Raw genomic sequence first — 16,634 nt, 5'->3', positions numbered from 1 at the left:
CTTACTGTACTATGAAAACTCTCCCATCAACTTACTGGGGAGAGATCTCTTGAGCAAACTAAACATGACCATATCATTCACAGGGAGCGGCATCGTATGTTCAACGCCAGGCATATGCCCCCTCCGTATATTAGCAGTAATACACGGCCACACAACAATAAAAGAGATCAGAGGGGTACCAAGAAATGAGGAGATGTTTGTTGAAGGCATGAGAACATTGGCTCTCATAGTACCAGAACTAAAAAGGGTGGAGTGGAGAATACCAGCAGAATTCCTTTTTCGTCCCATAGCAAGCCCTGACACTGCTCTTGGGGAAGTACTATCATTGGATTTGCATGCAATACATGTATCAGCAAACAGAATATGCGTGATTGGTATTGACATGGAAGGGTGTGAGTGGCGGACAGTATTGTGTACAAATGCAAATATCCCCCTGAGGGAGCTCTCGGACGAGGAGCTATTTTCTGACACTGAGGGAGATGGTGAAGTAGTGATGGAACTGGCAATGCCCTGCGACATCGTAGTTACAGCCAGACAAACTAAAGTTGAACTAATGGCGGTAGTAGGAGCACCGCATACATTTTTTGATGAAGACATGAGTTCAGTACCCGCTAACTTATGGACTAATGGCCCCCACGATGTAGGGTTGCTACATGAAGTTCAGCCTGTGGTGATAAAAGTAAAACAAGGAGCAATACTGCCCCGGGTGAAACAATATCCACTGTCGCGAGAAGCAGAAGAAGGGATCAGAGAGACAATAGAAGCACTGCTAGCACAGGGTATAATAGTGCCCTCAAACTCCCCATGCAACACATGCATTTACCCAATCAAAAAAGCGAAGGGGGGTTCATGGAGGATGATACAAGATTTACGCCCATTGAACGATGTGGTAATGAAGGAGTTCCCTTTAGTCCCGAACCCGGCGACAATACTGTGCAACATTCCAAAAATAGCATCACACTTCACAGTAATTGACTTAAAAAATGCATTCTTTTCGATTCCCTTGGCAGAAGAGAGCAGGTACTTGACAGCATTTACATTGGGAGGAAGGAGGTTCGAACACTGCAGACTACCACAAGGATATTGCGAAAGCCCAAGCATATTTAACAGGGTACTACATGAAGATCTGGGGAATTTGTCTGTAGAAAGCACAGTGATTCAGTACGTTGATGATTTATTGGTTTGTGCACAGGCTGAGGAAGAATGCAGACAGGACTCGATAACACTATTGACATTATTGGCAAATAAGGGGTACAAGGTGGACAAGGGGAAGTTACAATACTGTCTGACGGAGGTCCTATACTTGGGTCAGTTGATATCAAAGGATGGCAAGCGAATTATACCAGACAGGGCACAGGCGATTAGAACAATTGGGGAGCCCAAAACAGTAAAAGAGATGCAGAAATTTCTGGGTATGTGTAACTATTGCCGAGCATGGATATTGGACTATGCAGCGTACACAAGGCCCTTGCTACAGGCACTGAAAGAAGCACAACAGGAACACAAACACATAGAATGGACAGAGGTGATGAACACAGCATTTAACTCACTAAAAGAGCTGATATCAAGCGCTCCAGTACTAGCAAACCCAGATTATGGGCGCGAATTCTTCTTATTTTCACACTGCAAAGGAACATTGATGACAGCAGTACTGACACAGAAAACATCTTTAGGGCACAAACCACTCGCTTACTATAGCGGCACCCTAGACGCAGTAATGCAAGGTCATTTCGCGTGCGAGCAATCCCTAGCTGCAGCCGCGTTCGCAATTGAAAAAAGTGCCACGATAGTAATGGGCTGCCCGGTGACACTGTTCGTGGAACACTCACTTTTTGCAATATTAGAGCGAACAAAGAGCACATTGACAACACAACGCGCCACAGCATATGAGATAATACTGTCCAGCGCTAACATCCATATAGTAAGATGTAAAACAGTGAACCCAGCCACATTCATCACAGAGGCATGCACCATAGAGGACATGCAAAACCACAACTGCGCCACGTACATAGGTGACGAAAGTAAGGATCAAGTGATTTTTGAAAATGCCCTGACCGAGGGTGAGGTGTATTTTGTGGACGGGTCAGCATCAATAGACATGGAGACAGGAGAAAAACATGTGGGTATGGCAGTGGTACGATTAGAGGAAGATGAATATGAGATACTAGTACAACACCGCCTCCCATCACACTATTCAGCGCAAGCAGCAGAACTAATAGCGCTAATAGAAGCATTGCATGCCGCCAAGGGGTGCGCAGTGACCATATATACAGACTCAGCATACATGACAACAACAGTTCACGGTGGGTTGGCCCGGTGGGGGCGGAGAGGGTTCCGACGAGCAGACGGAACGCCAGTCCAGCATGCAGAATTATTGAAAGAACTGATTGAGGCCCTGCAAGACCCCACGGCAGTGGCCATCGTAAAATGTCAAGCTCATACCACCAATACAGATTTTGTATCTTTGGGGAACGCGGCAGCAGACGCCGCTGCCAAAGCAGCTTCATATCTACAAAAAGGTGAAATAGGAGAGTACATGTTGCACCACACAGCAAGCCAAGAAGTCCCCACAGGATACAACATGATGTCCACACAGGAGATAATAGAGCTGCAAGAGGGAGCTAGTGCAGAGGAAAAATTGCTGTGGACTAAGAGAGGATGCAGCAAATCACCGACTGATTTATTGTGGCGACAAGAGAGTTCAGGAAAAGTGGTAATGCCAATCACGCTGTTAGAAATAGCATTTCAACAACTACACTTTCCTGCACACAACACAAAGAAACACATAATGGCAGAGATACAAGAAGATTGGTTTACACCTTGCCTCCAGGAACATGTCACAAGGTTAGCTCTAGAATGCACGACATGTCAAATTTACAACTCAGGTATGACATTGCGTACACTAAGGGGTACGATACCAAAACCAAGTGGCCCATTCAGAGAGCTCCACATTGATTATGTAGACATGGGAGAAAGGTGTAACGGGGCTCGATACATGATTGTGGTTGTATGTCCATTTTCGAGGTGGGTGGAGGCAGGCCCTTGTGCCCGCCCTGACGCGAAGGGCGCCGCGAAGTTCCTAGTGCGGGAAGTGTTTCCGCGCTGGGGAATTTGCGACGTTATTCGCTCAGATAACGGGACGCATTTTGTTAATGAACTCTTTAAAGAAGTGACTACATTATTGGGAATAAAGCACAAATTATGTTCGATTTATCATCCTCAAAGTAATGGCGTCGTAGAAAAGATAAACGGCCTGTTAAAAAGCAGATTATCAAAACTTTGTTTTTCCCTTAAAAAGACTTGGATGTACTGCCTGCCTTTGGCCTTGTTTGAGCTACGAAACCAGCCAAGTAAGGATCACCATTTGTCCCCGCACGAGATCGTCACGGGAAGAAGAATGCACACAGCGCATTCGCCTCTCCGTGAGCGTTCTGATGCACACAGAAGCGCAGCCATATTGGGGGAGGAGTTCACAGAATACCTGCGAAAATTGACAAGGGCAGCGCGCGTAATTTCAAAGCAACTAGCCCCCCCCTCGACAAGAGAGGAGGGGAACGCGACTGAACCAAACGGTTTGCCTGAAAAACCACTACAGCTAATGCCTGGGGACCTTATATATGTTAGAAGTTTTGTGCGGAGGTGGAACGCACCACGCTTCCATGGCCCCTATGAGGTAGTGTTTTGCACGCCTACAGCAGTAAAGGTTAAGGGCCTGCGATATTGGGTGCATTTGACAGATGTACGTAAAGCTTACAGCGCTGCGGAGAGTGAGGTGCAGGATGAGGCACAGGCAACAGCGGACGATGAAGTTGTGCGGAATGAATGATTTGAATTTCGTGTGCTTCATGAGATGAACAGTGAACACAATTAGCGCGCAACAAATGTCCTGGACTAAAACATGTACACATGTATATGTAAATTTTCTTTTTACAATTTTTGAAAGTTTTGCGTGGGGTTCTTTTTTTTTTCCCCTTCCTGTACTATTTAAGATGTTTTTTATTATTGTTGTTTTTAGAAATGTCATGTTTTTTTTTATTATTTATATATATATATAGTAAGTTACAAATAATATTGACTGAAAGCTACCTTGTCTGTCAACAAACCCCCTTCCTCACCCAACCCTATATTTTATCACCGAAACGTTACAATGTGGAAATGCTTACATGTTTGTATTTAATGAACTTTTGTGTCTCAAACAGGATTTATCATGGCATCGAATGGGCAGCCTGCAACTAATAGATATGTTAGATTTAGAGAAATGTTAGTGGCTAGATTAACATATTCATTTGAATGTGGTTTATCAATGTGTGCTATCGTGTTCTTCATCTCAATGTTTTGTCTGGTGTTACACTGGATTATAGCGTTCATCTCTACCGAGATGAACGAGGGGGGAGGGGGGAACAACACCACCCTTGCTCCTGGAACGAAAACAATTCCGACTGTAGGTATCAAAGAAGGTGATTTCTTGATCTGGGATGGAGCACACTTTGTGTGGGGATACTATACTACACCACCCACTGCTGTCCTCTCACAATGGAGAACCAAAAATGTAGATAATGACACAATGTCCCAACCTGGAACATACAACAACCACACGATCCCTCCCGCCCCAATTTCAAACAACGATCTCTTGTTTATTAATGAGGATGGAAAAGTGATTATGATGGCAGAACACACGCCCCTATATGAAGAATTAGAAAAGGGGGGTGGGAGGGAGGAAGGGGGGCCTGGTTCTTCACCTCCTATAACGAGAAGGTACAGAAGAAGGGAGAAAAGTAGGCGGAGAAGAGAGACTGGTGGAAAAGGGTATGATGAGTATTATGGGCTAGGGTTAGACAAAATGGAAGACCCACGACACCCTCACCAAGCAAATAAATGGTATGCAGATATGAGCACAACAGCTAAACAAACAACCAATGAGAGCTGTTATGTCTGCTCACTTATCCCCCATGCATCAGGCACACCTAAAGTATTGTTGCCACGAGAATTGCCCATTGTGGATGCCCAATGTCTCCTTCATCTCACGCTGTGTAGAATCAGTCCCTAACGGTGCAATGATGATGGTTACAATGGGCAACTCCGGTGGTACAATTAAAGCAACACAAGAAGTACACGTGCAGACAGGAACAGACAACACCCCCAGGTACCAGTTAGTGCCTATGTGCCGTGACAAGTACATAGTAGATAAGCTATGGCACACCACGATTAAAGAACCACGAGACGTAGAACTGGAATGGTATGAGGAGGTCTGGGTAGATCTGGAAGAGACCGGCGACTGTATATATTTGACATGTACACCAGACGAGTATGCTAGGAGAGGTGAGAGCTTAAGGGGGGTGTGCAGAGCATGGATGCCTATAAAAGGAACCCCTGCATGGGATGGTGCAGTGTTAGAAGAACAAGAATGTAGAAGATTAGAAGAGCTAAAGAAATTCGTTACTTTAAGTAACGAAAGGGGGGAAATGTAGGGGAGGAATGGCCACGAGGCCCTCCTCACCTACAGCTCCCTCCCCAGGTGAGGACCATGGCTCGGTGGGAGCACCCTCATGCCACCCGGGCCCAGGTGGAGGGGGGTTCACCCGCCGACGACATTGCCCACACGCACCCTGTCTTTGCATTTACCGAAACTTAAGTTAGGCCTAGACGCCATCGTGCACAGCAAACATGGTGTGAGTTCAGCACACTGTAACGAGGCCCCCACCTTTGGAGGGCCTTTCATGCATCTCTGCCGCCTCAGCAGCCCTGGCAGATCCGCTGCGAGCGCGTTCCCATGAGAAAGTCGGAGATGAGCTAAACCCGAGATGCCAACACGGCAACATTATATTAGTAACAATGTGATATTGCACCCCGTATGACCCAGACCGCAAGGCCGGGGCAACGGGGAAAAAAGCTGAAGCATCACTATCTGAAGAAGGTAGAAAATAGTTCAAGTATTGGTGTTAATGAACTACCTCTGTTTAAAATGTGAACGAACCATAAAAATGTAACGTTATATGATATCCCTCCAGGTCTGGACTAATGCTGCTATAACCACGGAGAAAGATGTTGACCAAACGTGTAACCTCTATCTGTAAAAGTGTTTTTCAATAGTATGTAGAAACTTGAACTCATATATGTTTTCTGAATCACCCAAAGCGGCGAGCATCAATCTCTGTAGGCCATAACCTAGATATCCCTCGTATAACGTCTAATGTACATACAATACGCACACAATGTAGTGAACATAATGTTAGGTAATGAAAAGGTACTGGAACCGACTGTATTAAAGAAATGTGTAACGAAAATGAAATATATATATATGTATATGTGTGTCTGAATAACGTTAAAATGAGGCAGAACAGTATAAAAACTTCTGCATTCACTGATCAGCAACGCACGAGGAAAATACCTTTGTGAGTATATGCAAGGTCATTCCCTCTCCCACCCCACCAAGCCTGCCAGATAAAAAAGCTAAGACTTGTGCTGCGCTCCCTCACCTCCCCCAACCAAGCTGGCGTTACTTCAGAGAGTCAGAGGCCCCGGCGCCGCAACCAAGGCCACAGCCCGCCACCTGTGTTATTTACAGCACGGTAATAAACCCACGGATGAACCCACTGATCTACCAGCACCCTCTCATAAATCCCCACGAACCCCCCCAAGAATCCTGACCCCGTGTAAGGACAAGACACAGAGACCCATCTATATAATAACTTCTAACGCAGCAGACAGACATGTATCACTCGGCCCAGGTCCCAGAGCCCCGTCCCGCGACCTAAAATACCGGTCAATAAGACTCAGGTAAATCTCACCCCAACCAACAACCACCAGACCTCTCACGAGGTGCATTCCTCATGTGTTGCGTTTATTTTATAAGATAAGCTACGGAACAATTTATTAGTGAACGTAAATGTCATTTTCTGAATAACTGCAGTGTGCATGGCCTAGGGCAACTAAGACAGGAAAGGTATTCATCATTGTCACAGGCTGCCCCAGCGCACCAACACCGCACGGATGACCTCAAGCCGGCCTGCCAGGCCCAACCCAACCCACGAGGCTGACCAGTGACGTCGTCTTGCCAAGACCAACCATGCTGCAGCAACACCTATAGTTAGTCGACGATACCCAATCCCAATTAACTTGTGCCCCCTATAGTGTTTAGGTGTTGATGACGTTTTCTGTATTAGAAATACGCCTGTCTTTGCTATTGTCAGACAGAGCGCTCTCGTAGGTTGCAGAGTTCTTTGCATGCCTTATCCTTGGATAAACTCCCACTTACGCTCACCCGCACTCTGTCTTGGTCTTATTCCCACTACGGGAGAGTCCCTTATTGTCTCTCATTGCGGGGAGGATCGTGCTGAATTGGGGGCGCTTCCTTTCAAATTTTATTTATGTTAGATTTGGATGTTCCTAGAAATAGGATATTGCAATAGTCCAATTTCGTTAAAATCAGCGCTCTGGTCAATGTAATGCAGTTTGTGGGAGTAAGGAATTGGTGGCTGAGTGCAATAAGTTTAGCTGTGTAAGCTTTAGAAGAGGAGAGGGCTGATAATTGTGTGTGCATAGTGAGGTTGGCATCAATGTATACCCCAAGAGTTTTGACTTGTTTGAGTACTGGGATTTGTGTGCCATTAATGTTGATATGTTTGTAGTCAGGATCGAGGGCGCTTAATCTTTTTTGAGAGCCCACAATGAGAACCTCCGTTTTCTCGTCATTGAGGCAAAGGCTATTTAGGGCCATCCAATTTTGAATTATTGCATATACTTTGATGATAGTATAAGTGTCATGGGTGCAATCCCCTGTAATGGGGATGATGATCTGGGTGTCATCTGCGAAATTAGTGTAGATGACACCCATATCGTCAAGGGCTGAGAATATGAGTTTTGTATATGCATTATAAAGGGTAGGTGAGAGGCAGGATCCCTGGGGGACACCTATGGGAACTGCAATAGGGTCAGCTGCATATTTTCCAATGGCAACTCTGGAGGTGCGGTCCATTAAAAAGGATTTGATCCAGAGTGTGACGTTATTTGAAAAATCAAAATTTTTTTTAATGCGTTACATAGTTTGTCATGGTCTACCAAGTCAAATGCTGCTGATAGGTCCAACAGCAGTAGGGTAGCTAGTTTTCCTAAGTCTCTGATGGTGTCTAGTTGGATTTTCAGGTCCAAGAGAGCCGTCTCTTTACTTTGGTTGGGCCGAAAGCCGGATTGTCTAGCTCCTAGTAGGTTATTTTGTTCAAGGTGGGTTTGTAGTTGATTGTAAGCTAACTTGTCAATGATTTTTAGTAAAAAAGGGACTGTCGTTATGGGCCGGTAAATTCGTAGGGGCTAGTGGATCTAATGTAGGTTTTTTTTAGTAGTGGGGTGACCCATGCCTCTTTAATGCTAACTGGGACCAGATTGGAGTTGAACGAGGCATTAACAAAATTAGTAATTATAGGAGTAAGGGTTGGGGGGACGCATAGTTTAACTAGGTCATCATATCATCATCACATGACACTCATATCACACATCATGCAAAAACATTCATGCTTTAAAAACGTATTGCACATAAATCTCTTTAAATTCGAAAACAATTCTGTAATATTAGGCAACACTCCATAAAACTGAAAACTACCCATGTGTCCCCCTCAACCGTCTCAATATAAATGCAAAATAAATGTGCCTTTTCTAAAACTGCATGAGTTCTCACAGTTTGGAATTCACATAAATTGAAATTCACATAAACGTGCATTTCTTCAACTCGTCGCATGAACATTAGTCAACTTGGCATAGAATAACATCCCCTTTTTAACAGTGCCGCTGCACTGACATCACTTGCTTTAGTACACTGACATAAATCCTCATTACTCACTCGGCAAAGCAACCTGTATTTAATGCTAGCTGTTCCATGAAATGATGTGCGCTTAACATCCATTTCAGTATTAAATGCAGCAGCTCCCTTGCGATGCACACGTGTCATCCTTAGCGAGGCATTCGCTTCATGTACTTACTACCATTGACCATGATGAATGAATTTCTCTTTCCTTAACAAACGCGATATACAAAAACACTGTGTTCCAACTGCTGGAACAAACTTGTCCTTCTCCGCGTACGTCGTCACGACAGGCCACGTCATAAGGGCCTTTCTTCTAATGAAGGCTTCATCTGTTTTCGGAGAGACGGAACATGGGGAATCATGGAGTCTGGTTCATCAGGTGCATTCCAGCCAAACTTCCTGGCTAGAACGCAGGGGCTCTGTTGAGCGTGCACTGCCCAATAGCCCCTAAAACCTTCCCCAAGCCTCAAGTCACTTTGACAATCACTTTGGCAAACCTCCGCCTTCATTTTTCTCATGCCGACTCTCGGGATTAAACTTGAAGTCCCATTTATTCATTTCACTTCATGAGCGCAACAGGGCTCGGTTCGCAGCATGTGGCTTCTCCATGCATACACACAGCCAGTGTGCACACCTCCTGGCAATCCTCATTCAGGCAGAGGTATTCATGCCTGTACTCTTCATTCCCATGGATGGGCTTAAGTACTCACCGATACCACTGCCATCCTTCTTGATAGCTGAACAGCTTCATCAGCCTCACATTTTCACCAGTCTTTAAAAACCAACGCCATCTCAAACACTGGTGAATGGCCTGAGACTTTCCTTTCTCTTCACTCAGGACTTTATCTCTTTCTCGCTCCCCTACCTCTGGGTTCTTATCAGGATTCCTCGTCTCCAAAATGAAGTATCCTGAGTCAGGATAAGGAGCAGAAACCAGACTAACCCAGGTAAGTTGCAAATTAAACATGGATGCTTTATTCTTCTTAATTACAGGATAGAGGTGGGAGAGAAGGTATCGCATCTACTGTGGTCCCTCTCATCACTCCAAGTCCTAACTGACTTACTTAGAATTCCCAGGACTCCAACACTCCACATAGCATTCTAACAGGCCTAGCCATGCATTAACTCAGACACATACATTCAAGTCACTACAGTGGGCAAATAATCAAACAACAAGCTGTCTCTCCTCATATACCATTTCTCACCAGCTGTACTATAATGCATTCGTTTTTGCTTATAGGTGGCCACTTGCAGCACCCAAAGGTCTGTTTCCTGCAGTGGCAACCCACCCATATTCCTGCTTGTGCGTGGTGCACGGAACGTAACGTGGCCGTCACGTGATGAGGAGGCCGTCAAGGTCCGTTTCTCAGAACGGAAGAAGACATTACCTTCATGAAAGTCATCGGGGAACTTGATGGGCTGCACACCCGCACTAGACAGGTTTTGCACATCGCGTGCACGATAATATTGTATATACCTGTCACAAATACCGTCCGAGGGGTAAATCGATACGCAGTGATTATAGCGCTCTGTAGCAGGCTGCGCTTGCGCCTGTGATTAGTGTCTCATGTTCTGCGCAGCCGCAGTTCAGAGCCGGGGGGGGGGAGAAGGGAGACAGCACACATCTCTCACTCTAGGGAGGACGTCGATCCACCCAAGATCTCAGCTGAGAAATGCCGGGGCAGGGTGCAGACGAGGTGAGTTCACGCTTTCGCCTCATTCTTCAGGACAGCATCAGTCAGTTGCTGCCAACTGGACCCGTGTCATGAGGCTCACCTTCTGCCCGTCTCACCCACTCCACAAGAGAGTGCAAAATCAACAATGCCAACACACTTCACCTTTTCACTTAAAGGAACGTCATGCCACTAGGCATACGGTCCTTGCTAGGCAGTCTCTGCTCTAAATACATTAGAAACCTCAAAAACCAAGAAATGCAAGTGAAATAATATTTAAACAACTCCACTGGGTCAAAGCTGAAGTCCCATCATATGCTAACAGGAACTGAATGCCCAACGTGCAACTACCCAGAGTGCACATGTTAAGGACAAAGGCAGGCCTCTTAGCTGTATGCATATAAGACACCGCTGTCAAGTTTCCCGGTTCCATGCGCGAGAAAGGTATCCAGTGCTGTTTTGTCCTTGATATTACGGGATTTGTGTGCCTACATGGAAAAGGATTAATACAAAACTACAAGTTCCAGAATTCTAAAGGGGAAAAACGCGACGGGATGCTTTTCTCGTGCATGGAACAGGTAAACTAGAGAACTCTACATAAGGTCAACGGAAAATCTGCATTGCAGTAAACATTTTCCTAATGGGCATTTACAGTGGTAGCACATCACCCCTCGCAGTACCAGGGCTCAGGGCCGGCCCTAGGATTTGTGGGGCCAAGTGCGGCAAATTAAGTGTGGGCCCCTTAATTTGCATTTGAAAACATCACAGGAAGTCACATCACAAGATAATGACCACAATTTATGTAGGCAGCAGCGAAAACATGGTAATCCGAGAGGAGAATTTCCATTAACTAAACTAGCAAAGTATAAGAGGTTCCCACCTCTTAAGCCCAACAATTTTTAATGAAATATTCCAAAGAAAACAAAATCCAAAAATGAGACTTGCACTTTTATGTGTTCTTGTGGGTAAACATGACAACCTGGTGTGAAATCCTAGTAGCTGAACACTTCAGCAAGCAAACCTTTTAGTAATGCTGGCCTCAAAAACACAGAACCGGTGTTGCGTCTAGCCATTGAAAAAAGTGGGCAGACACTGTCCACCCACATGTATCGACAAGTGCCCTGAAAATCAGTAAAGGGCCAGAACCAGAGAAATGATCCCCCTCCAGTCTCTAGGATGACACCCTCTCTTGTCACGTATTGGTTAATATTCATGGCTCACTTGCATGCTTCAAATATAATGTTAGGCAAATGTTATATTATACTTAAACTCTTTTTGGCTTGGGGAATATAAACAAGTGGCTATAAGGCAAATAGCTAAAATGGTAAAAGCAATATGTGTAATTGTGCTGGAAGAAGGCACAGATCCTAGTCAGCTAACTGCTGCTTTGCATGTGCTTTCAAAATAAAAATGCCCTATTGCAGTTACTAACATAACAATGGCCTCTTGTAGGCCATCAATAGTAAATTGCACCCACTTTAAACGCTTGGCTTCAAGAAAGTGATCAGCAGTGCTTATGAGGCCCGCAGCTCCTATCGGGCCGCTCCAAGCTGAGGGGGTGTGTTTTCCTCTCCAGAGTCGCAGCAGGAGGTTGACCGGTGACAAGTTACCTCACCTGAAGAAACAAAAGGGAGCCAAACCTCAAGGGACAGCCGCTTTTGAATAAGCTATTCCGACAAGCTTCCCCGTCATCATGCATGCTGCAGCGTGTGCCGCCTGTCCGCTCAGAGTATTCTGCAGCAGGCACGGGGCCAAGTGCAGCCACACATGATGCTCCTGCCTAGCGCCAGCCCTGCATGGGCTGGATACCTACTCCCTGACCCTCTTTAACATATCTGTGGTACACGCTGCTGGAGACCCCACAGAACAAGAGATCTCTTCATACCTCCATATTCCGGGGGCGGGCTGGAATATCCACTGAGGCCTCACGTGTGTGGCAGGCAGGGAACACAGGAAAGAAAGGTCAGAGCATCCGTTTCTGAAGAACAGCGGCTTACATTATATATCGGAACCTGCCTTCACTTGGGTGTACAACTTTACAACATGATTTCACAGTCTAACTTAGATGCGATGGCACATCTAAAGAAGTTTGTGGTGTGTGCGGTTCCGTATGGAACAATTCACAATTCTAACCTGTGTCTCCTCCTTCCCTATCCCATTTTATGGTGACCTTGATTTCAAAAGTCCCCTACACATCAAAAAACAACAAGAATATGGGACTGTTCTTCACACAGAGCACCAGTGCTCTAGATAACATTTAGAAGTGAGAGTATTTTACTCTCTCTTATGTAAAGTTGTGAGTAAAATTATTTTTTAGGGAGTAGTACAGTAAGTCCCAGTTGGAACGGGAGTATTTTGTAAGCGAGTAAAATATGTTTTAACTCCAAGTTATCCATGCATATTAAAAAGATATATTTGTACCTCTTCAGGTTAGGCAATAAGACTAAAAGACATTATCCCTGACACTGTGTATTAATGGTCCAAGCCTATACACCGAGCTGTGTGGATGAAAACAGGGGACGCCCTCCTAAGTATCGGTTTCCTATTTTTGGTGGAAGTATTTTTACTCGTATTTTTATTTTTTAACTGTATTTGACTATTGTTTTAGAGTAAAAGTGGCAGATATACACACCGCTTATCTGTAGAGCTACAGAGCACTGACCTGTTGGATTTTTCTTTGGGCTCTGTACTGGGAGGTCCGTAGCCCTGTGCGCTATAAGACATGCAGACCTCTTAATTTGTATATGCAGTGACATCATGAGGAGTAACATCACAGAAAATAATATTTTAAAGAGTGTCATTCATCTTTGGTTCTCTAGGGCATCATCGGTAGTGACATTAAAAGAAGTTTCCACATGCAAGCTAACATACTTTTAAACGTGCTGTGTGGTATATGAATAATCACCATTATTAATATGTAAACACTCTATAGTGTAGTAAATCACGGGAGAGCAAAAGCTGCAAACTAGTTCACTTCTACTCCACATTTTGGCAGATAAGGAACAGTGAGATGAAATGATTTGCTCAGGATCACACACTTTGCTTAAGTGGTGAAATGAGGATTCACACCCAGTCTACGATGTAAGCATTTGACAACATATCTTCACAGCTATAGTTCATATAAATATTTAAAGGTTCGGTTCTGAGAGATTAAAAATTCATTTAACAGCAATGCCTTAAAAAGTACACCAATCACATAAAAAACTAACCTGGTAATGTATATTTTTATAGAAACATGTCAAGCAAACGATTATAACTATGTGTTCCCTATCCTGAATGACCAATTACAGTAGTACTGCAAAGTAATGCAAGCCTAAAAAAATGTCCTTTGTTTTTATGTTAACTGTATTCACAGTTAAAGAAAATAGTTCTCGCACAGGGACCATTCACTTCTGGGCCATCAACCTTTAAACTCTCTTATGTGATGCTTTCTTGACACAAAGTGGAACCTCAGAGAAGTTGATGTGCTTTTGAACTGTCACGTGAAAACTCTCTGAACTCATGCTGGGAAGACTTTGGGGCAGTGATCTTACTGAAGAGGAGCAAAGAATGTACAGGACAAGGTTTGTACGGAATGCGGAAAACACCCCATGAAATCGTGACCGTGCCACAGAATATGGGATCGTTTGCTGCCATACCTTTCACTGGCACTCTAGTTCTCTTCGGTGCAGGCTACTTTTCAACCATGGTAATTGGAGAGAAAACACTGCTCCAGCAGCTGTGGCTCACTTTCTCTTGGCTGTAATCTCAATACCAGGGGTGGGTCCACTTCAACACCGCTGACCCAACCACTCTGCGATAAGGATCAATTTCTTAATGTGCGTTGCCCATCTCTGAGACTTTCATAAAAATCTAGCAGGACCCAGGTTTTGGAAGAGCAGTTTTTGTATTTAAATACGTTACAGGTTCCGATTTGTTGATCTTAAGATGCAGGCAAGGCAGGGCTTGCAAATTATTAAAAATCCCACTAGACCTACAGGGCCAGTTCCTTGGTTTACATACTTGACCTAAGAGAAATGCACTCACCCCAAGGTGACTGGTAACAAAATATTTACTAGTGCTTTTTATAAACTGGTGCATGTCGCCATAAGCACACTTCATATTTGGTGCAATGCTGCCAAGCATGCACAGTGAAACTTGCATTTGCCAGTTTCTCCAAACAAATGTGTTGGCAGTAAATGCAAAATATGTTTCTAACATCCCCATACTCGCCAGCAAAGTCGAGTATCCTGCAAATGGTGCTCGCCCTCCATAAAAACTACTCGCCAATGCTAGTGGGCTAGTAGATTTTTCTAGCAGCCCTGCAAGGAGATGCCCTCCATCCATCTTCTTTCAATCTTAGCTCCAACAGGCAGACATAGGACATTCATGTGCCATGCACCCGACATTCCACTGAGCTGGCCATTCATATCTATACACACTCAACACCCAGCAGTACAAGGCACAACACAATCTGCTTTGATGCATGCATACAGCAGAGTATGGTTGGGGTGTGTAGTTCAAAGTTTACCTGTCATGCTGGTAATGTTTGTAGGAAAGACTTTGATGATATCTTTTGTAAAGCACACTCCTCTGAGTCTTGTGAGGGGCGTTTGGTGGAAGCTGGTTTGGTGTGTGCATGGGCCTGTGTCTGTGCTGTATCTGTATGTTTTACACTTTAGCTACAATTGTAGACCGGGACCGAATAAACATACAAGTAACTTACCTGTGGTCTCCAGCTTAGTACTTGGAGGAAGAACCAATCTTTGGTTATTTCACCAAGTGCTTTATTAAAGGTACATGCATTTCTCAGCTGGTCCATAAGATATTACATGGAGGACTCACCAGTTCCCACCACCCAGGCTCCATCTCTCCAAATGACTGGTTATGGAACACAGGGTTTGACTTTCTACGGTTAATAACAAACACATTCTATTCATTACATCATAACATTCAACATTCACCTACCCAGACAAAGATACATAAGGCAGACAGTTAGAACAAGAACATTGTTAAATGGAGGACACCAGGTAACCTTTGGGTATGTGTAAAGGAGTGTGGACCTGGCAGGCAACATGACTAGACCTGTGCAATGCTCCCTGCACGTTTCCTGCATGAAGGCAATGATTCATGTTACACCTTCTGTCAGTGCCTCATAAAAAGAGGGCTCGCTGTGTTCTGTGTGTCTCAACATGGAGTTGTCCTTCTATTGAGATGATCCTCTTTGTCCTGGAGGGGTCCTCCTATTGAGATGTTCCTCTTTGTCCTGGAGGGGTCCTCCTATTGAGATGTTCCTCTTTGTCCTGGAGGGGTCCTCCTATTGAGATGATCCTCTTTGTCCTGGAGGGGTCCTTCTGTTGAGATGATCCTCTTTGTCCTGGAGGGGTCCTCCTATTGAGATGATCCTCTTTGTTTTCATGGAGTTGTCCTTCTATTGAGATGATCCTCTTTGTCCTGGAGGGGTCCTTCTGTTGAGATGATCCTCTTTGTCCTGGAGGGGTCCTCCTATTGAGATGTTCCTCTTTGTCCTGGAGGGGTCCTCCTATTGAGATGTTCCTCTTTGTCCTGGAGGGGTCCTCCTATTGAGATGATCCTCTTTGTCCTGGAGGGGTCCTCCTATTGAGATGATCCTCTTTGTTTTCATGGAGTTGTCCTTCTATTGAGATGATCCTCTTTGTCCTGGAGGGGTCCTCCTATTGAGATGTTCCTCTTTGTCCTGGAGGGGTCCTCCTATTGAGATGATCCTCTTTGTCCTGGAGGGGTCCTCCTATTGAGATGATCCTCTTTGTTTTCATGGAGTTGTCCTTCTATTGAGATGATCCTCTTTGTCCTGGAGGGGTCCTCCTATTGAGATGATCCTCTTTGTTTTCATGGAGTTGTCCTTCTATTGAGATGATCCTCTTTGTCCTGGAAGGGTCCTCCTATTGAGATGATCCTCTTTGTCCTGGAGGGGTCCTCCTATTGAGATGATCCTCTTTGTCCTGGAGGGGTCCTTCTGTTGAGATGATCCTCTTTGTTTTCCTGGAGGGGTCCTTCTGTTGAGATGATCCTCTTTGTTGTCCTGGAGGGGTCCTTCTGTTGAGATGATCCTCTTTGTTGTCCTGGAGGGGTCCTTCTGTTGAGATGATCCTCTTTGTCCTGGAGGGGTCCTCCTATTGAGATGATCCTCTTTGTTTTCCTGGAGG

The 16,634-nt window shown here is 44.9% G+C and overlaps 1 protein-coding gene across 4 annotated transcripts in view; it reads left to right on the top strand.

Moving 5' to 3' along the window:
* Positions 1 to 10,349: 10,349 nt before the first annotated feature.
* LOC138489332 (zinc finger protein 436-like) overlaps positions 10,350 to 16,634 on the top strand; it is a 60,171-nt gene continuing 53,886 nt past the window's right edge. For 3 of the 4 annotated variants that reach the window (XR_011274780.1, XM_069617036.1, XM_069617035.1), the window contains exon 1: positions 10,390 to 10,494. Coding sequence is in view for 3 of the 4 variants with exons in the window: in XM_069617036.1 (XP_069473137.1) it covers positions 10,471 to 10,494 (24 nt within the window). In the remaining variant the exon portion in view is untranslated. Of the gene's footprint in view, positions 10,495 to 16,634 lie in introns of all 4 variants that reach the window. The other variant, XM_069617037.1, reaches the window with a different exon arrangement.

This window comes from Ambystoma mexicanum, chromosome 9 (assembly GCF_040938575.1).
Source record: "Ambystoma mexicanum isolate Mex_15411 chromosome 9, UKY_AmexF1_1, whole genome shotgun sequence".
In the NCBI taxonomy this organism is placed as follows: domain Eukaryota; kingdom Metazoa; phylum Chordata; class Amphibia; order Caudata; family Ambystomatidae; genus Ambystoma; species Ambystoma mexicanum.
This window is presented reverse-complemented; position numbering and strand designations above follow the sequence as displayed.